The following is a 22,608-nucleotide window of genomic DNA, read 5'->3' on the forward strand; positions in this document are numbered from 1 at the left end:
AGTGTCAAGTGTCTGAATCCGAATTTGAACTCAGGTCCTCCTGAATCCAGGGCCCATGCTTTATCTACTGCGCCACCTAGCTGCCCCCCATTCTATAATTTATAGTTGACTTTTTGAAACCAGGTGTAGGCATTTTCATTTATCTCACCAAATTTCATCTTATTAGGACTTTTTAGATCATGATTATTTTTCAATGCACATATTACCTCCCCCAGCTTTGTGTGCTCTGCAATATGAATAAGCTGGCCAACTTTGTCTTCATCAAAGTCATTCAGAAAGGTGTTGAGTAGGATAGGACTAATGCCAAATCCCTTTGAACACCCCACTAGACCACCCTCTGCCCTGTATTGACATCAGTTAATCACTACTCTTGAGGTCCAGTCATAGAACTGTCCTAAATCCCCCTAACCCTCATTACCATCTAGTCCAAATCTCTCCTTATCTGGAAAGATATCATGAGGTACTTTGTCAAATTCTTTCTTTTTTTTTTAAATTTTTTTGGTGAGGCAATTGGGATTAAGTGACTTGCCCAGGGTCACACAGCTAGTAATTGTTAAGTGTCTGAGGCTGGTTTTGAACTCAGGTCCTTCTAAATCCAGGGCTGGTGCTCTATCCACTGTGCCACCTAGCTGCCCAAAGAGATGATTAATTAGGCATCTGCAATGGTGACTTCAGTTGTTTTTTTTTGTTTGTTTGTTTTGTTTTGTTTGTTTGTTTGTTTTGCCAGGCAATGAGGGTTAAGTGACTTACCCAGGGTCATACAACTAGTAAGTGTCAAGTGTCTGAGGCTGGACTTGAACTCAGGTTCTCCTGAATCCACTCCGCCACCTAGGTGCCCCTTGTCAAATTATTTCTTTAACTGAGTCACATTATGGCTAAGACATTCCTATTTCAGACTAGTAACACTTTCATGAAGATAATGAAAGTCTCAGATGACTTGCTCTTCATGAAACATGGTTGACTTTTAGTGATCACCACTTCCTTTCCTACATGATTGAAAACTCTCTAATAAATATGTTCTAGAATAAAACTCATTATTTTGAAGATTCTACCCTTATCCTTTTTTTAAAAAAAAATCAAGACATTGGTATTATGCTTCTTTTTTCAAAGTTCACAAATATCATCTCAGTAAATACATCCACCAGTTTTTTTCAGTATCCATCTGAGACTCATTGAATACATCATGAGGGTAGCCACAGGATCTGTTAGCTCCCTTTTCTTCCCAACCCTTTCTCAATCCTCCTATGTCAAAGTTTCAATCTAACTCTACTCAGCCTTTCCACTGTGCCCTCTGGACTTCTTGTTCCATAGGCAACAAACTTCTCTGCATCTTAAATCTATTCCTCTCCCACTCTTTCCATCTACTAGCTTTTTCTAAAACCTGGCTTCGCCGTGATAACTCACCCTCCCTGACCACCCTTTCCATCACTCAATAGCTATAGGCAGCCAACTGAAACTCCCTCAGTTTCAATATCTTTATTTACAAAACGAAGAGATTACCTGCCTTGGCTACCATTTGTTACTTAATATTATAAGGCTCAAATGAGATAATGCTTGTGAATCTTTGAAAGCCATAAAGTAAGGATGAAAATATGTCTTCCATCTCAAGTTTTACAGAACATTGACACTTACTGCTCCAATGTTTCATTCAGAGCTGGAAAGTCAAGGTTTAACAGACACTCATTAGAATGCTTCCCAGTGGTTTTAGCAGGCTGATATCTGATAAATGAATGGATCTTTTTTTTTTCTTTTTAAACTTCTCTCTTTTTTTTTTTCAATTCACAAACATTGATTTTTCTCTCATTCCCATCTCTTCCTCAGATGAAAATGAAAAAAAGAAAAGCAGAGCTCTTGTGAAAAATATGCAAAGTCAATTAAAATTCATTCCTGCATTGGTCAGGTAAAAATGCATGTCTCAGTCTGCATCTTGAGTTGATCACCTCTCTCAGGAGGTAGATCACATTCTTCAGCACAGGTCCTCCACAATCATGATTGGGTCCCACATTAATCAGAGTTCTTAAGACTCACAGTTTTTACTTTTTACAATGTTGTTGTTATTGTATAGATCATTCTGGCTTGACTCACTTCACTCCGCATCAGTTCACGTAAGTCTTTCCTCATTTCTTACAGCACAATATTGTTCCATTATATTTATATACTGTGATTTATTCAGCCATTCCCTAGAGCCAGCTCCTACTGCCTCCAATTTTCAGTATGAGCATTTACATCTTGAAAATTAGCAAACACTACAAATCAAGGCTTGATTTATTGTTTTGTTGATTATTTAGACCAGGGCTTTTGAAACTTTTACCACTTGTGACTCTTTTTTGCCCGAGAAATTTTTTTCTCGCAAGCCCAGGTATATAGGTATATAAAATAGGTATACAAATCAAACATTTACTGCCAAATTTTTCACAGCCCTCACATTCAGTGTGGTTATGACCCACAATTTAAGAAGCTTTGGTTTAGAACATGGGTTGCAAAGCAGAAATGGGGGCTGAAATCCAGCCTGCTTTTGTACATTCTCAGCTTGCTTGCACAGTAGTAGCCCATGGGCTATAGTTTGCTGACCCTTGATCTAGACTTAAGAGAGTGATAGAGAAAATGTTAATAATGCTGATTAAACTTAAAAGTGTATTGTGGGGGCAGCTAGGGGTGGCACAGTGGATAGAGCACTGGCCCTGGAGTCAGGAGTACCTGAGTTCTTAAAAAAAAAAAGTGTATTGTGGAGGGGAAGCTAAGTGGCACAGTGGATTAGCACTGGCCCTGGATTCAGGAGGAACTGAGTTCAAATCTAGACTCTACCCAGTCTTCCCACTGTGCCCTCTGGATTGCCTGTTCCATAGGCAACAAACTTCTCTACATCTTAAATCTTTTTCTCCCTCACTTCTTCCACCTATTAGCTCTTAGCCCTTTTTTTTTTTTTTTGCTGGGCAATGGGGGTTAAGTGACTTGCCCAGGGTCACACAGCTAGTGTCAAGTGTCTGAGGCTGGATTTGAACTCATTTCCTCCTGAATCCAGGGCCCATGCTTTATCCACTGTGCTACCTAGCTGCCCCCACCTATTAGCTCTTACTGAAACCTTGTTTCCCCCTGATGACTCCCTGGCCACCCTTTCTAGTACTGGCTGTGCTTTCACTCGTTCTTCTCAACTCATTGGTTGAGGAAGAGTTTAATGCTCCTTGCTTTCCTTGTAAGAACATTTCCAAGTTCTCCCCTTTCCTCCATCACTCAGTAACCTCTATTCCTTTAAGGTTCATGCTATTCATATCTACCACCCAAATCAAAATCCTGGGAGCAGTACTCCCCTTCCTTCCTCCATGAGTTCAATAACTGGCTCACAATTTTCTCTCCTCCCTAACTCCTATGCTCACACCATACATACATATTGACTTTCTCTCAAATACCCTAACCATTCAGTTCTTCAACCTCTTCACTTCCCATGAGTTACTCCTCCCTATTTCAGCCAATACCAAGATGGTCATACCCTTGATCTTGCTGTCACCCACAAATGTACTACCTCTATGTTCAAAAATTCCAAAATACCTTTACCTGACCACTGGCACTTCATCTCTTCCTCTGTACCATAATCTCCAATCCCTTGACCCCTCAATTCTCTCTCAGGCCAATTAATTCATTTTCTCCCCATCTTGAACCCTTGGTAAACCAATTCAACTGTATACTGTCTTCTTCTCTGGAATCCCTAGTTCTCTTATACCATTGATATAAGCATCAGCCTTGTATTATTCTCACCAATTCTCACCTTCACTTCTACACATGTGCTGCTAGATGAAGTTGCAGAAAATCATGCAACTGTCCTGACTGGATCCACTACAAATTTACGTTATATACCCTCAGGTGAGCCCTCACTACTGCTAGGCAATTCTACTGTGTACCCCTTATTAACTCACTATCCAACCCTCCACAATGGCTCTTCCAAACCTTTTCATCCCTCCTCAAACCTTGAATGGTCTCCCTTCCCCACTCTCTCAGCTGAGAGCCTTCTTTCATTGCAGAAACAGTTGAGGACATTTACTATGAGTTCCCTCATCTCCCCCAGATGCTTTCTGCCACTTTCTCCTACTTTAGCCCAGTTTCACATAATGAAATGGCCTTAGTAGGCAAGGCTAATCCCTCTACTTGTTCAAACAATTCCATTCCATCCTGTCTCCTCCAATGGTGCCCCTTGTCATCTTCACTTTTTCATTTATTTTCAATCTCTCCCTGTTAACTGACATTTCCTACTGCCTACAAACATACTCATGTTTCCCTCATCCTGAAAAAACCCTCACTTGATCCTTCCTTCCCCACTACCAATCCTCCTATATCTCTTCTGCTCTTTGTGGCTAAACTCCTTGAAAAACCATCTATAATAGATGCCTCAACTTTCTCTTTTCTCATGTTCTTAACCTCTTACAATCTGGATTCTGAACTAATCATTCCACCAAAAATGTTCTCTCCAAAGTAAGTAATGCTCTTGGCTGACAAACATAATGGCCTTTTCTCAACCCTCATTCTCTTCATCTACTCTACATCCTTTGACACCACTGGCTTATCACTTTTTCCTCCTACCTCTCTGACCATTCCTTCTCTCTCTCCTTTGCTGGATCCTCTTCTAGATCACACCCTCTAACCATAAGTATCCATCAGGGTTCCATCCTGGGTCCTCTTCCCTTCTCCCTCCATACTACTTCACTTGGTGATCTCATCAGCTCCCCTGGATTTAATTACCATCTCCCTGCTGATAATTCTCAAGTCTATTTATCCTGTCCCAGTCTCTCTGCTGACCTCCAATCTTGTATCTCCAACTGCCTTTCAGACATCTCACATTGGGTGTCCAAGAGATGCCTCAAATTCAATATGCCCACAACAGAACTCAGTATTTCCCCCCCTAAACTGTCCTCCTCACTGCTAGAAAATAACACCATCCTTCCAGTCCCTCAGACTTACAAGATAGGAGTCATCCCGGATTCCTCACTATCTCTCATCTCCCCCCAACCCCAATTCAATGTGTTGCCAAGGCCTGTCACAATTTCACCTTTGCAACATCTTTCAAATATGTCCCCTTCTCCCCTCTGACACTGCCACCAGTCTAGTATAGGCTCTCATTACCTCATGCTTGGATTATAGCAATAACCTGCTTGGGGGGTGGGGGGGGGCCGGGAAGAGAGAAAGCGGAGAAAGGGGAGGAGGTCTGCCTGCCTCCTCTCTCCCTACTCCAGTCCATGCTCCATTCAGCCACCAAAGTGATCTTCCTAAAGCGCAGATCTGACCACATCACCCCCTTATTTAATGAACTCCAGTGGCTTCCTATTGCTTCCAGGATCGAATACAAAATGCTCTGTTTAGCATTCAGAGCTCTGCATAACCTAGCCCCCTCCTACCTTTCCAGTCTTCTTACTCCTTATTCCTCACCACATAATCTTTGATCCAGTGACACTGGCTTCCTGGATGTTCCATGAAGAAAACACTCCATCTCTGGGCTCTCTGGATATTTTATGTGGCTGTCCCCCTTTTCTGGAGCATTCTACCTTCTCCACTCCACCCTGGTTTCCTTTAAGTCTCAACTAAAACAAAACCACCTTTATAGGAAGCCTTCCCTAAACCCTTTAAATTCTAGCCCCTTCCTTCAGTTATTTCCTATTTATCTCGTGCATGGCTTACTTTGTATGTATATTTTTAAATCTGGTTTCCCTATGAGATTGTGAACTCTTTGAGAGCAGGTACTCTCTTTTGCCTCTTTTTGTATGCCGGGCTCTTAGCACTTTGTCTGGTACATAGTAGGCACTTAATAAATGTTATATTAAATTTGATGTTGAAGACTGGACTGTTTCTTCCATTCCAACAGCTTGCTCCCCCCACTCCCATCAGTTACAAAACACATTTATGAGGTAGTATAATGGGGTTATAGCGGGGAGGTGGGGACAGGGTATGACAGAAAAAAAAAGAAGCTTCTGCTGTTCCCATTTATGTTTAACCTCTTCTGTGCTTCTCAATCAGGCTTTTGACACTAAAACTCTCAGTCGCTTCTTACACTTTCCACCCTGAACATTTAATTCAAGAAAAGAAAGAAATGCATCTCCTTGGGGATATGAACAAACTATTATAAATGTGTAAGATGTAGTTTAAGATTTAATCGACAGTTTATAGCATCCGCTGAAATTAAGAGAGATAATTTGATCTTCTTTTTTTATTTTTATTTTTTCAAATGGGGATAGTGATCCTTGTCCCCTCTCTACCTTAAAGGGGTTTTGTGAGGATTAATGAGATAATGTTGGTAAAGCTCTTTAAGCTTCAGAATGGAAGGTGTTACATAAACACAAGGTGCAAAACAACTGCGAACTATATTCTGATTTAGGTGGGGGATTAGGTACAGAGAAAAGTGAAGCACAGCGGGCCAAAAATAGAATCCCAGTACTATAGATTTAGAACTAAAAGGGAACTAGTCTAACTGCCTCATTTACACATAAGGTACTGAGGCCCAGAGAGGTTAAGCTTCAGATTCGAGATCACTCAGATTCCAAGCAGCAACCAGGATTTGGATTCCAGATCCTTTGACTCAAAAGGCAGACAGAATCTCTTTCCCACTATACCAGATGCAATGTCTGACTTTGGAGGAACTTGGTCAGCCTTTTGGCCTGTTGTGTCTTTTTTTTTTTTTTTTGAGGCAATTGGGGTTAAGTGACTTGCCCAGGGTCACACAGCTAGTAAGTGTCAAGTGTCTGAGGCCGCATTTGAACTCAGGTCCTCCTGAATCCAGGGCTGGTGCTTTATCCACTGCGCCACCTAGCTGCCCCTGCCTGTTGTGTCTTAATTATTATTCCTAAGGAAAAAAAGGAAACAAGCATTTATTGCTGTTGAATCGTTTCTGTCGTGTGTCTGGTTCTTCATGATACCGATTGAGGTTTCCTTGGCAAAGATGCTGAAGTGATTTGCCATTTCCTTCTCCAGCTCATTTTACAGATGAAGAAAATGAGGCAAACAGGGTTAAATGACTTTCCCAGGATCACAAAGCTAGTAAATGTCTGAGGCTGGATTTGTACTTAGGTCTTCTTGACTCTAGACCTGGTGTACCACCTAACCCTATATAGTACATATCAGGTAAAATCAGTATTATATAGTAAAAGAGCACTGGAGATGGGCCCATGAAACCTGGGTTCAAATCTTGACTCAGGTAGTTACTAGCTGGGGACTATGGGAAAATCACCTCATCTCTAGCCTGTTTATATATCTATATATCTACATACACACACACACACATGCGCACACACACACACACACACACACATATATATATGTATATATGTGTGTATATATATATATATATATATATATATATGGGATTATATTAATTGCTTTATTTACCGAAGTGAAATTCTTTGAGAATCTTAAAGTACTATGGTAGCATTACATTATGGTATTATTATGTTATTTATTTGTTATTTATGGTATTATTCTATTATGGTATATTATATTACTACTATTATATTATGGTATTATTATTATTATTATTACGCTAGAGCCACATTAATTTTTCAAATACACAGATCTGATCACCTTCCCAGCTCAAAAAAGATCAACACTTCTCAGCTGCCTACTAAATAAACTAAAAATTATGACTTGATGGGGCCTTCAAGAGCATATAGTGCAAAACCTTTCATTCTAAGTTCTTCTATAGTCCAACATTCCAGGCTTCCTATATCCTGGCCCCAAACTACCTTTCTAGTCTGATCACACTTTTGATCCATGTTTCAGCAAAACATTATTACTGCTTGTCTCTCAGGATGTGAACTGTGATTTCTTACCTCTGCATGTTTGCTCATGTTTTTATTCTCTATGCCTAGACTATGGTTCCTGCCAATAACCCCATCTATCTGTTGACTTGACTTTGAAGATACAGCTAAAATGCCACCTTCTCAGCTGAAGGATTCCTTCATTTCTCCCAGTTCAAAATGATCACTCCCTCATCTGACTTCGTTTAGCACTTTGAAAGCATATTATCATATTCTAGTTTGCATTATCTTTATTTCTGTTCATGTCTTTTCATAGATTGTAAATTGCTCTTTGAAGGTAGGTATCATGTCCTTTTTCTTTGTTATCTCTTTGAAGGTAATGCATTTAGAGGTACCTAAATAAATATTGAATGATTAAACAAATGTAAAAATGGAGAGTATCTGATCATTTTACTTGCTATGTGTAGGAGCCAAATAACTGATAAATGTTGGCGTGTGAAGCCCTGAAACCATTTTTACTCCTTTTTTTCAGTTACCCTTTTAGTGTTCCCAGATGACAATTTCAGTAGGTATGCAAAAAAGCAACTTTATTGGGATTTTTAATATATATTCAATATTTATCACATAGAGATCTCTCATTTATAAAGGATTTTTTTTAAGCTTCAAGCAACCTAAGAGGAGGAGAATGGAAGAAACAAGGTTTGTGAATTTCAGGATCTCTGGTTAGGATTGTTAGATTTGAGTCCTTAAATGTGGCTCCATCTGCTCAATTTGGGCATTAATTTAAACACAGAATTTTCTTATCTTTCATTCTCTTAGACCTATGAGCATCTGCTTGTCATCACCGCTTCAACATTTTATTTGCTCCTTTCTTTCTAGTTTTAAAATGCTTCCATCATCAAAGCTTCTGTAGATTTATGAACCCATAAAAATATGTTCATGTTGCCTGTGCCTCAATCCTAACTCTGTGGAAACCATCTAATAAGGTCTTTTCTTTTTCTTATTTTAGCCCAGCTATTCTGTTCATTTGTGAAAGGTATCGGTGTTTGGAAAAAAAATAGGGACAAAAAGGAAAAAGAAAAAAATGAAAATAAAATTGGATTTAAAGATGTAGCTATGATCCACAATTTGCACTTATATAGCTGAAGCATCATTTTCAATGCTGAAGAAACGTAATGAAAATAAAGGTAACTTGTCAGGTATGCGGTGGATGGGATTTTTGTGAGGTTCCTTCTAAGTCTGATTCTATGATTTCTTCACATTAAAGGAACTAGATGGCATATATTATAAAAATTTAACCAACAGAGAAAGGAATATTGTGGAATAATAGAATTTTAGAGATGCAATGGATCTCAGAGACCCTTTATTAATCTCCTTATTTTACAAATAAGGTCCTTCTTCAGTACACAGAGTTCTGTCCAAAGCTCATGAAGCTGGAAGAGGCCAGCTCATGATGGTGCTACCAAGTAGAATGGTGTCAATATGGGGAAGGCCTCATGATAAGATGAAGAATGGCATGATAAGGAAATTATAACCATTAAGTATAGAAAATTCAATTTCATCATGAACATTAGAAAAGGAAATTTTTGATGTTCCCTTCAAGTCAGAAGTCTAGGAAGATGAGCAAAAAGAATACTATAGTTTGAGTGAAATATAGCATATGGAATATATTCATATGTATAAATATACGTGTGTATGTTTGTGTTTAGACAGCCAAGTGGTTCAATGTATAGAATTCTGGGCCTGGAGTCAGAAAGATCTGAATTCAAATCTAGCCTCAGACATTTACTTGGCTGTGCGACCTTGGACAAATCACTTAACATCTATTTGCCTCATTTTCCTCAACTGTTATATGGGAATAATAATAGCACCCACTTCCCAGGATTGTTCTGACAATCAAATGAGATCATATTTGTAAAATGCTTTAGAACAGTGCTTGACTGGCACACAGTAGGTGCTATATAAATTCTAGCCTATATATGTATATAATGTATGTGTATATTCACATTTATATGAAAAGCAGGTGATAAAAATAACCATTTGATCCAAAAAGAAGTCTTGGGGCTAAAGGGTACAGAGAAGAGGAAAGGGATGGGAGGTTTCCATTGAAAGGTCTTCTACTAAGAAGCTGGAGCATCTAGGTTGATAGTGTGCTGGGGCCTGGAGTCAGGAAGACTTTAGTTCAAATCTAGCTGTATGATCCTAGACAAGGTACTTAATCCTGTTTGCCTCAGTTTCCTCATCTGTAAAATGAGCTGGAGAAGGAAAAGGCAAACTACTCCAGTATCTTTGCCAAGAAAACCCCAAATAAGGTCACAAAGATTTAGACATGACTGAAATGACTGAAAAACAACAATGACTAGGAAGTGAAAAGGCACAAAATGCTTTTTAAAGCTAATAGCCCCTGCACTTTACCACCAAGTTTCAATCATTATCTGTTGGAACAAAAAAAAAGAGTAAGTTCAAGGCCCTGATGAACTGTTGACAATCTTATGAAGCCATTTCTTCCTCATTAACCCATCCAGTAGTGATTGCTTCCTTATTTGAACTCATGGTAACATTTGTAGTTATCCAGTGCTCTTATTATATTCTGGTTTGTCTATATCAAATCACCTTTACTAAATTATAGGCTCCTTAAGGACAGAGACTTTGTCTTTTTCATTATTTTTTACTTTCCTGAGCTTATTGATGTGGGTATTCCTTTTATAAGTACATCATGATTTCTCATCCTGGGCAGTTCTTGTCCATGTCCTTGATCAGGATGGCAACACGATTCAGGTTATCTGTTTTCTTGTCCTATAGTACTAGCCCACAATCTTGACCAGTACCACAATCCTTTAATGATGTATCTTATGGCCTTTTTTGAATCTAAATCATTGCTGGAAACATTTTGTAGACTACACCTACTTATACCCACCAGGCAGAACTTTTCTGCCCTATGTGCCAAGGAGATTGAGTGTTTGTAGGCTGACCAAGTTTTGGCTTAAATTTGGTGTCTTCCTTACAGCAACAAGTCTTGTAGCAAAACTTAACAATTATATTATTTTATGTCTCGTACTTATGTGTACTGCAAGATGAAATGACTAAATGCCCCATACAATGATGTGTCTTCTTACCTTTGGGCACAAAACAAGGTTGATTCTTCCATTTCCTTTATTTGCTTCCCAGGTAAGAACCTATGGGTCATCCATGCATTAGGCTACACATTTTTGTGTCTTCTGATTTCATTTATAGCAGGATTGTCAATACTGATGTGACTCACTTCTTCCAGTAGCATATAAACTCATTGACTATTAGATAAAGATCTTGCCTTTAAAGTCCCAACAGTCATTAAGTCTAAACTTTTGAAAGTCTAAAAAGACATTATTTCCATTACCTTCTACTCTTCTACCATTATGTGACTACCATTATGGAATAGAGAAGGGTTACACAAGACTGAGGGCCATTTCATATTTTTTAATCTATTTCAATGTTCCCTCATGTCCAACAAATAAATAAAAGGTGCATAAGCATTGTTATTATGTCAACCTACAGACAATCTCTATTCTTAACTAAGGCTGTGATCAGACAGACATAGACTGGCATTGGGAGTATATATAAAACCTTTCCAACTTTCTAATTCTTCTCCTCTGCTGGCTTAGCCTGCAAGAACCATTAGGTTCACCTCTGCCTCACAGTGGAGCAGCAGGGCTTTTGTGAACAGATCTTATCTAATTCAACAAATATTTATTCAGGACCTATTATGTGCAGAATACTATGCCAGTCATGGAAGAAAGAAGAAGGACAAAGTTTGGATATATCACATCCCTGCTCTCATAGAGCAGACAGTCCAATAGACACAGATAATTATAGTACAAAATAAAAGATAGAAAGGATATGAGAAAGAAGGAAAGTTCCGTGTGAAATATGAAATGGTAAATGCAATTACTGACTGGAACAAGTAAGTAAAGTTTTATGTGAAGTATGAAGTGGTAAATGGAATTACTGACTAGGAAGAACAAGGGAGGTATTACAGATGAGGTTGCATTTGAGTGGGCCTTTAAAGGACGTATTAGAATTTAGGAATCAGTGGTTGGAAGATTGTTTAAGGCATATAAAACCTCTTTAATAAAGTCAACGGAGAAGAAGGAGCTGAGAATGCAGTCATATCTAGGGGGAAGGTAAATAATTCATTTTGGCTAAAAGCATAGAGTATCTAAAAATCATCAAATTTTAGAGTTGGAAGTGATCTTAAAGGCCAACTGAGCCAACCCATCCCTGAGTAGGAACATTCTCTAAAATAGCCCTTACAAGTAGTCATTTAGCTTTTGTTCAAAGAACTTCAGTGATGGAGAACTAAGTACCTTTTAAAGCAATCCAGACTGTTTTTGGTTATCCTTGATTGTTAGGAAGCTTTGTATTTTTAAATAAATCAAGTCAAACTCAGTGTTCCTGGCACTTCCATCTATTTGTCCTATATTTGCTTTCTGGAGCCAAGGAAAAGAAATCTAATGTCTCTTAGACATAGTTTTGGCACTTTAATATATCTAAGATTCCATCAGTCTTCTCTCTACTGATTCAGATAGAGATACTCAAGAATAAGAGTTCATATCTTTCTATATAAATCCTCCATAAAGGGTTTGTTCAATGTACTGGAAGCTTTCCTCTGACTGGTTGGATATCTTGAGAAGTACTAAGTAGTGTATAGCATATACCATCCATTGACTGTTTCTCATTCTTGCTACATGACCAGGCTACTGTCTTTTCCTTTCATATGTGTCTTTAGTATAGCTGGGTCCTAATTGATCCAAATAATGAAGCTCTAAAGTGGTCCCATGTAGTGAAATTCACACTATTTGAAGTTATAATTGTCAGATATGGTCATTGGTTATAGCCCATTGGAAACATGCAATGCAATTCAAATAATGTTACCACTTTAGGGATTAATTATTCCCACTAATCAGGGTCTAGCTCTAATGTCTTTTATGCAAGTTTAAATGATCAAGTTGTCACTAGTATGATGGATATACTGCAGGCTACTTATACCTTCTGTTTATCTTTACATTACCTTTTGAGTTATTTGAAATGATAATCTTTCATTATAGCCTTGTCTTTAAAGATAGCTCTAATGTGTCCCCAAAACATTTTCTCTAGGATAATCATTCCTTTTTTCTTCAAGCAATCACCATATAACATTGCACTATTTTTTTTATTTATTTTTTATTTTAGTGAGGCAATTGGGGTTAAGTGACTTGCCCAGGGTCACACAGCTTTTGTGTCTGAGGCCGGATTTGAACTCAGGTACTCCTGACTCCAGGGCCGGTGCTCTATCCACTGCACCACGTAGCTGCCCCAACATTGCACTATTGACTCATAATGAGCAAAGCTCCCAGATACTTTCCATTATTTCAAACTTCCATAGTTGAATGTTTGAAACCTTAGAGTAGAACATCACATTATTCTTAGAAAATTTAATCATATTTTGGAGCTTTAGAGAGTAGATAAATGAAGTAGTGATTCCTATATGTGCTAGGGATTGTTCCTACTGTTATATCCATTGCTCCTGACTTTTGCAATGTTTTTGGATCCAAATTCTGTCATGCAGTGCAATAACTATCTCTATCAGCTCGGAGTTTTCTGAAAATTTGATAAACCTTTATGCCTAATTACAAGTCCGGAATAATAGAAGAGGGCTAAGAATAAATCCTTGGGACTTTCTACTTGAACTTCTTCTAAGCTGACATTGATGTATTAATCACCGTTCTTTGGTCTGTTTCAGGCAACCAGCTTGAAGTTCACTTAATCAATAAACATTTATTAAACACCTACTGTGTATCAGCTACTGTTCTAGGCCCTGGTGATACAAATATGTGCATATATATGTATACATAAAATATATGTATTACAGTTAAAAGCTTTTTGAAAGGTAGATTATCACAAACTTTCCTGCTGTTTAGTCCTTTCAGTCACGTCCAACTCTTTTGTGACCCCATTTGGGGTTTTCTTGGCAGAGATAGTACAGTAGTTTGCCATTTCCTTCTCCAGCTCATCTTACAGATGAAGAAACAGAGTTAAGTGGCTTGCCCAGGCTAATATTAAATATAATGCTAAAACCTAGAAATAATAAATATATAAATATATTTACCATAAAAACGAATATCTTTACATCTTGTCAGTAAGAATAGTAAAAGACTCTCAACTGCCTTATTGGAATCCATTCAGGCTTTGTCAAAGGCATTCCCCTAATCCGCAAATCTAATATCCCTATCAAAAAAAGTTCAATCGTTCTTTAGATTCTGACCTTAACTGGACAGTTTTTAGTGGTTTCCCTCCTCCCTTAAAAAGCATGGTGATTAGAGTTAGGCCCAAGTATATGTGAGTTCTTCATTTATGAAGAAAAAAGAAGTTAGGAAATACTTGGATTTCGGACTCTTTTGATAAATATACCAACTGGTTATTACTATAGTCTTCTCTTTATTAACTAAGATTTTTTTTAAAAAGGATTAAATTTACCTGACATCTGTTGATTTGCAAAGTATTTTGCATGATTTGGGTATATACAGATTGAATTACTTTAATTCTTTGTTTGCAGTTTTGCCAACAGTATCATTAGAGAAATTATAATGGCTCCAGAGTATAGGGACAATTGCTGGCACCCATAGGAATCACTACCTCATTTACCCACTCTTACAAAGCTCCAAAATACCAGCTCCCATCACTCACCTTAATCAACGTGAAAAAGTATTTGAAGGTCACAAGAAACATCATTATTGCTTTTATTTTGCACTACTATCTGAGATCACTCAGAGAATTCCCTAAATCTTTTGTTGCATTTTAAAAATTCACTTCAGCAAAGCCTGTTGAGGGTTTTGTAGGACCCCTTTTCAGGATATTTTTACTGTGTTTGGTTCATTTATTTTTATAAATGCATGTGAATGATTTTCTTTTTAGAGCATTTATAGCATTGGATAATGTCTATTATTCCGCAGTTAATTTAAAACACTATTAAGCTTTTTCACATAAAGTTAAACTGATGTATTGACTTGATTAAATGCTTTAAACTGGAAGTCAAGTATCTAGAATATGGGATTAAGCGAAAGTAGTATGAATTAGTCTGTATTCTGCTGCCCCAACTGGGATTTCCTTTTTATTATGAAATAGGAATGATATAACTAAATTTATCCATTATAAACTTTTATTTTCATGTTAAAGAGTTAAATGTGGAAAGTATGATAAACTGAGGCAGAAGATATGAGTACTAGCTCTAATTCAACCATTTATTAACAAATTACTTTGGATGACTTGCTTACCCTTTCTAAACCTATTTTATAACCTTTAAAAACTGAGGACACTAATATCTGTCGTACCTAACTTACTTCATTGATGTGAAAATTAAATGAGAAAATAGATGTGAAGGTAATTTATTAACTGTAAAACACCAAACAAATATAATATTGTATAACTTCAAGAGCTGGATGGCTATTATACTCAATTCCCAACTTCATAAAATGACTTCTTAGATACCATGGCATTTGTTTCATGAGGCATTAAAAAGAAAAAAAAAAGTACAGTGATGAAGGGCTAACCAGGTTGTATATAACTTCAGTGGGAAGTCTCAGTGGGGAAAGGAAGACTATTTCTAGATTTCAGTCGTTAACATTTTAATATTTACCTTTTTGGAAATACCTAAACAATCAATTTGGTGATACTGTGATTAGTTGCCAAAATGATTTTTTAAAAACTGTAATAAAACATGGTCCATAACCAAGAATCTCACTAAATAAGCTTTTTTGGTGTTGTGGGTGTGAAAAAAAGGGGGCTTTTTTGGGAAGTTGATGGGCAGCAAGCAGTAGCAGTATATGAAATGCAAGTTGGGTGGATATCAAAAGAAAACCTGCCCAGCAAGTCTGAACTTGCCCTTGAAAGAGTTTGGCTGTATGCCGAGGCCAGCTCCACTGCCTTCTTTGGCTGGTAATGGATCATTTCTCCTGAATTGAGCCTTTAGAGTAATGAGTTTGGTTATGGAATACAAGGAACATATGATTAAGTAATTAGTTTTCCTTTCTTTCTGAAGGGTCATAGTTAAAAAAAGTAGTGCCTTTTAGCCAGTGGAATTTCAGCTCCACACACAGAGCTTTGCCAGAAAGTAACTTCATAAAAATCTCAATATGTTTTAGTACATTTAGTTGACAAAGTATGTTCAGGCCCTTTTTAATTTTGCCTTTCTTTCCTTCCCAAGACTGTTTAATTTGCATGTCCCTGTGTTCTTCCTTCTCTCTGCTCCCCCACCACCCCCATGATTTGTCATCCACTGATTTTTGTCTCTTACTCATTCCCTGGTCTGGATTTTGTGTATATGTGGGGACAGTCCTACACTTACCATTCGTTCCTCCCTCCCTTAAAGGGAAAAAAACCAAAAAAACAAATTCAAAGCCCTTTTTTCTTGAATGCTAATCTCTAAACAAAAGTATCAAAATGAAAGCATATGCTGTTGGATAGATATGTATATATACATAGTCATATGTGTGTGTGTATGTGTGTACACACGCAATTGTAGAAATATATATATATATATAGATATATTTTACCTCAGGTCTCCCTGACTTCAGGTCCAAGTCTCTACCCATTGTGCCACTAACTGCCTCTAAGAGGAAAGATAATTCAGGTATCTAAGTGGCACAATGGATAGAGTACCTGGCCTGGAGTCAGGAAGACTCATCTCCCTCAATTCAAACCTGGCCTCAGGCACTTACTACTAGCTATGTGACCCTGGACAAATCACTTAACTCTGTTTGCCTCACTTTCCTCATCTGTAAAGTGAGCTGGAGAAGCAAATGGCAAACCACTCCAATTCTTTGCCAAGAAAACCCTAAACGGCATTGTGAAGAGTCAGACACAACCAAACAACAACTTAAAGAGGATTTGATTCCATTAAAGACTTGGCTTTAGAAAATAGAGTTAATAATGATATAGCTCATGGAAGTAAGCATAATCAAGCAAAAAATATACACAGTGATTACAATAATGTGCATGAAAAATCACGTGAAAAATATAAAAAAATGAAATTTTTAAAATTACAAAGAGCAAGCATGGCTAGAGGGAAATGCTATGAGAAGACACCATTACCCCATCACTTTATGAAGATGGGAGGTCCATGAGTATTATTCATTGCACATATTTTCAGACTATTTTGATGTATTAATCAGTTATACTGATTTTTATCTCTTTTTGTCTTTGTCTTAAGAATACTATTTGTTATACAGGATAGCTCTCAGGTTGGGGAAGGGGAGAAGAGATAGTGGGGTAAATTAAAGTGATGGGAAAAAAAAGACATCCATAAAAACTTTTTTTTAAAAAAACCACACAAATCATCACTTTGAGGCATCTAACAATACAAAATTATTTCCCTAAAGTATTTAACTACACATTTAATATTTTTTTACCCCTAGAAAACTAGAGCTATTTGGTATATTCTATTGGTAGTATCTTCTTTTGGTCTATCAGGAAATAAAACATTTTGCTCAATGCATCCTTATTACGTGTAATCAGGATTCTACCTGGTGGTAAGTGTCTCTGTCCATTCTTCCAAAGTATCACTTTCCTTGTGCATCATCTCTCATATATAGAACATTTAATGAATAACACTCTAGGCACTAAAATGTTAATTGCTCTGAAACATCTAAACTTCTGACTATGTTTATGTAAAACAAATATTATTGTATTTCTGTAGTGCTAGGGTTTCAGAAGGCAAATCTAGAAATTTCTTGAAAGAATTATTATAGCCAGATGCCTAACCAATGTATAATCAACTATGTCTAGATCTTAATATAAAATTACACCAGAGATTGGGATTTCAGTTCAAGAGGAAAAACCCAGAAGGTTTTGTTGACTTCAACAAATCAGCGGAATACCGATCCAGGATATGAAGCAGAAAATATGAACTGGAGTTATACAAACTACTTCCAATCACAAGGCCTTCAACAGTCAAACCGATTCATTCTCCCAGCAAAGTATCTGCCATCAGTGAGGAGACCTTCAGTCTATCACAAAGAAGCAATGGAACTGAGCTATCTTTTTCTTCTTTTGAATACTGTGGAGTGAGAGATGAGGCTTAGTTAAGTCAGATCTCAGTTAAGTTACTCCCTGAAACTATTAGGAATGTAGGCAGAAAAAAAGTGTTATAAGGTAAGAAAATCCATATTTTAGGGGAAAAAAAGTTTTTAAAAATATAGCATTTAACATGTTTTCAGGCTGAAATAATCAAATATTCATTGTCATTCTAATGACTTGAAAGAGTCTGAGGGAGGCATCCCCAAAGGCCTCCATTACTCCCAAGGAACAGGTTGCTATGACTGTGCTTGTTCTTTGAGACTTGTCCTCCCTAACTCTTTCAGGCTTGAAGTTCAATGGCCAGGGACCCGACTCCACTCCTGAACAGCAGAGAAGCTTTGACTGACTCTCTTTCTGACCAGGCTGGTCCCTCCCAAGGAGGCCTGGCCTCCCCATATTGGTTCAGGACTTTACACTAACAACAAAGAGACATTCAGAGCCTACCACTGCTCAGAACTCAAAAAGGCAAGAGATCCACCAGCCTTGGCCTCTCCAGCAGCAAGGATTACAGGCATGAATCACTAACCTTGGCCCAGGGGAATAGTTTATGCAATTAAAATCTCTCTTTTACCCACTCCTCACCCCCATTATCACTTTCTCCTACTCTCTGACTTTTAATTTTGCTCCCTTTTTGGTTGACCCTCCTGCTTAAACATGTGATTTTACCATATTAAGCATCCTATACATTGCAATGGAATGAATATCTGCTCCTTGTTCATTTTTCAGTATACAACTCTAGCTCTGGTTAGGATTTTTTTTTTTATCATTGATAAAAGTTCAGTAGTATATGCCATACTCAGATAACGATGACAACAGGATTCTAGTTTTAAAATGTGAATAGGTTTTACTATTACTCCTACTTATCTAATTTTTTAAAGTTTGCAGACTACTTTACATATATTAATTCATTTGAATGTCTCTGAATCCCTATGATGTAGACATTATCTCTCTTAGCCTCATTTTCCTCATTCATAAAATGAGCAAAATAGCACCCACCTTCCAGGGTTGTTGAGAATACTCATGAGAATCAAGTATTTGTGAGAGTTAAATAAGAAATGATGAGTTAACATAATATGTTATCATTGTTATACTTTATACATATTTGTATGTATACATATATATATATATAAAATCTATGTTATGAAGTGTTTTTTCCAAACCGTATAGTATTATAGAAATGCTAATTGTTGCTGCTACCACTAACTACTAGTATCATTACTACTGATAATAACATTACTCCTATTTCAGAGGAAATAAAACCTAGGCCTAGAAGCATTAAATCACATGACTGTTGTTATATAACTAGTAAGTATCCAAATTAGGATTCGCATTTAGGTCTTCTTGCCTACAATTCCAGTACTCTGTATACAGGCTTAGAACTAGGTATGCATATATGCATGCCCATACAAAATAAAAGTAGCATTATAATAAAAAATAGAGGTTAAAAGATAGCTCATTTCAACCCTTTCTGTTAATTGCCAATCTAGCATAATCCTTAAAGCAAACCAGAGATTTAAATAGTCAGACATATTTCTAAAAGCAAGATTCAGTATTGGAAGGAATAAAGCATTTCCTAGAAACACGTAGACTGCTTTTTGAAATGTGCAATCAGTCCACCCTGGCAAGACAGTTCCATTTAATGTATTCAATAGGAAATTCTGACCAAAATAGTATGGAAAATAATCAAACAACAAGCATTTATTAAATGCCTACCATGTGCTAGAAACTGGGGGGGTACAGTTACTGGTATATTCTCAGGGTAAGGGGGAGGACACCCCCTTTCACCTTTGGACATACAATTGGGTAGCTCAGGTCAGCCTACCTGTCAACCAGTGGACTGTGAATGAATAACTGAGCCCAGTAAGAGTTGTGAAGTGCTTAGAAACTGTAGAGATGGTTGCTTGGCCCCTGAAAACACTTTCCCTTTCTTCTTCTTTAAAGGCCTTCAGGTTTTAGAAGAAAGCTAAGTACCTCTGTTCATATTGTCCCACAATGGAAACAGTTCCTTGTTTATAGTCAGAGGACTCGGGGAAAATCTTGACTTTATAACTTTGTACCTGTGTGTGTGCTTTGGGGCAAGTCAGAATCTCTCTGGCCCTCAGTTTCCTCACCTGTAAAATCAGAAGGTTGAAATGTTGCCCAACTTATTAATATGAAGAACAAGACCTACATTTTCATACATGGCCAATGTAGGAGTTTGTATAATATACATATAGTCAAGCAAAACAATGTTCTTTCCTTCCTTGTTTAGTGGTTATATGGTGGAAAGAGGAAAAATGCTTAATAATTTTAAAAAAATACATATTTTTTTAGCCAAGGGATTCAACTAGTTGACTTCTAGGGTCCCTTCTATGGTTCTATGATTATTTGATCTCCATCTCTTTCAATCCTTCTCTACCTGCAGAAAATAGGAAACTCAGGTCCAACTGCATCCCTGTATCTTTCCAAGTTTCCTCATCCTGCATGTAAAAGGAATATTTTTCTCCTTGGATCTCTTGTAACACTTTGTACCTTTCCTATGCATTCATCAGGTTCTAACTCATATTAGGGATGTGTACCTGTGGTCCTCCTTACAATATGATATGCTCCCCTAGAGCAAAAACATTACTTCTCATTTATCTCTATATCTCCTCTTACAGGATACAGCACCATGGACATCATAGGCAACTTAAACGTTCATTTAACTGAATTGGCCAGAGCATTTCCTGAGATGCTGATGTCAGCAAATCAGATCTAAATACAATTGGTTGTGTGTGTTTGCAAACTGCTTTAGGCCATGCAAGCATACATATTAGAAGTGCTACTACTTTTGATTTCACCCTGTGTAAACAAAGGAAATAAAATGGCGGAAATGCCTTGACTAAACAACATTATGGCTTCTTTCCCATAGATATGGTTCTGGCATAGTCATTAATTGTGTTTAGGTGCCTCTGATGTCAGGAATGACTTCAGTTTTGTTCCCTACTTTCTGAAGAGTCAGTTTTTATTACCTGAAACTCTTATTACCTTTTGTCAGCATTACTGCCAATCAAGAAAACATTTTCACCCTTCTCATTTCATTTTTTTCAGAATATTTTTAGCAAAAATGATGTAGACTTTTATAGTCTTTCTACGAAGGATTGCCTTTCAAAAATCCAAATCTTTTTGTTCTTGTTTTACTTGGAAAAGAAATCACAATCAATACCCATTCCCCACCCCTGCAACAGGCGGGGCTGTTCTATACTTCCATGCATATGCATAGAAGCTATATACACATGGAGACACTGTGCAGTATTCAGTATTAAAAACATAAAGGGTATCTTTGAATTCAGGGATAAATTTAAGTGCATAGTAATGCATGGATAGAGGGTGTGATATTTTATGTACTTGATAAATATTTCATTCTTACCATAAAGAAAGCTTTTTATCAACTTTGATTGTTTTTTTATTACCTTAAAGTATTGCAGTTGTTTCTCAGCATTCATTGTTCCTTCTTTTTCTTGTCTCAGGCAGGAATTGAAGATGAAAAGCTCTGTATCTCTCAGCCACCCCTTCAGCTCTTTGATCCTGACCTCCAGCTGCCTTACCAGGCTGCCGCTTTCAGGAGACAGCAGGTCACGTGGACCTAACCCACTGTGCCCTACCATTGTGTCCTGGATCTTCTCTCCTAGGGTTTTCTAATGCATCAGATAAAGAAACCATAGATTAGCTTTATGTACCAGAATACATCACAGGTTAGTTAGCAACAAGAGCCACCTGTAAGACATTCGAATGAATTTTTCTAGTTTCTATTGACATTCAGTCAATTTCGGTTTTGTTACAGCATCTGAGATTGACATTCTAAGATGGTGGGTGTTGTCTTGGCTACATGTGTGGATTAAGAGGACTATATTCACTTGTATTTTCTTTCCACATGAGGGAAACTTGGCCCAAAAGTCCACCTCCCAATCACTGATAAGAATTCATTAAGATTCTCAGGACAGAGTTTACAGACAGAGAACCTCTGCATAAAATTTTCAGGAGCTAGAAGTCTAAGTTTAATCGATATACTAAAGAGGCCAAGGATAGATTGTGCATGGAGAATTAAATTCCTTTTCTGTATTGTGAAAAGCAATCCCCTAAAGCTCATAGCTAAGGTGAGCTCAAAGTAGGCTGGGCCTCCTCAAAGCTATTCTAGATTTTACCTGACTTGTAAATCACCAGCTCCACCATTCTTCTGACAAACCCTCACCCGACATCTTAGATTCTACTGGTGTTAAGAAAAAATAATAATAATGCCCAATTCACTATACTAGTAGTTTGTTGAGCTTAAGTACTCTGTCATGAAGGTAAGGTTTTTTTTGAATGGAGATGAGAGGTTTTTCTGTTGAAAACACACAGTTCAGAAAATCAATAGGATTTGATTTATAATGATAAATTAAACCTGCAAAAATAAGCTTTAAAACACAAATAAAATTAAATCAACAGACATTCATCTGCTGTGTAGTGTTCTGTAAATAGCATCTTTAGGAGATCATAACAGCAACATCGGCTTTCCTGGCAACACCCTTCCATTTTCATGGTGCAAATATTGATAATTTGAAGACCCTCAGTGGAATCCAGATTTAGCTATTGTTTTTATGCTGTAACAAAAGTGGCAGCAGGAGGTGAAATCAATGCCCTTGGAGGGTAGGGTCACAAAAAAGAATTTATTGCCACTTTTTTGTTCTGGAACAGTTTGCAATCATAAATTCTTCATAAACAGAATACTTCAGAGAATGGTCCGTCTTCATAAATATACGACAGAGGACATCAATTTCATTTAATT

General features: G+C 37.3%; 1 protein-coding gene across 3 annotated transcripts in view; it reads right to left on the reverse strand.

Moving 5' to 3' along the window:
- The window catches only part of AKAP6 (A-kinase anchoring protein 6), a 594,007-nt gene that overhangs the window by 90,553 nt on the left and 480,846 nt on the right, over nucleotides 1-22,608 (reverse strand). For all 3 annotated transcript variants that reach the window (XM_043983332.1, XM_043983334.1, XM_043983333.1), the window contains exon 11: nucleotides 21,254-21,478. In XM_043983332.1, coding sequence (XP_043839267.1) covers nucleotides 21,254-21,478 — 225 coding nt within the window. The remainder of the gene's footprint in view (nucleotides 1-21,253; nucleotides 21,479-22,608) is intronic.

This window comes from Dromiciops gliroides, chromosome 2, assembly GCF_019393635.1.
Source record: "Dromiciops gliroides isolate mDroGli1 chromosome 2, mDroGli1.pri, whole genome shotgun sequence".
NCBI lineage: Eukaryota > Metazoa > Chordata > Mammalia > Microbiotheria > Microbiotheriidae > Dromiciops > Dromiciops gliroides.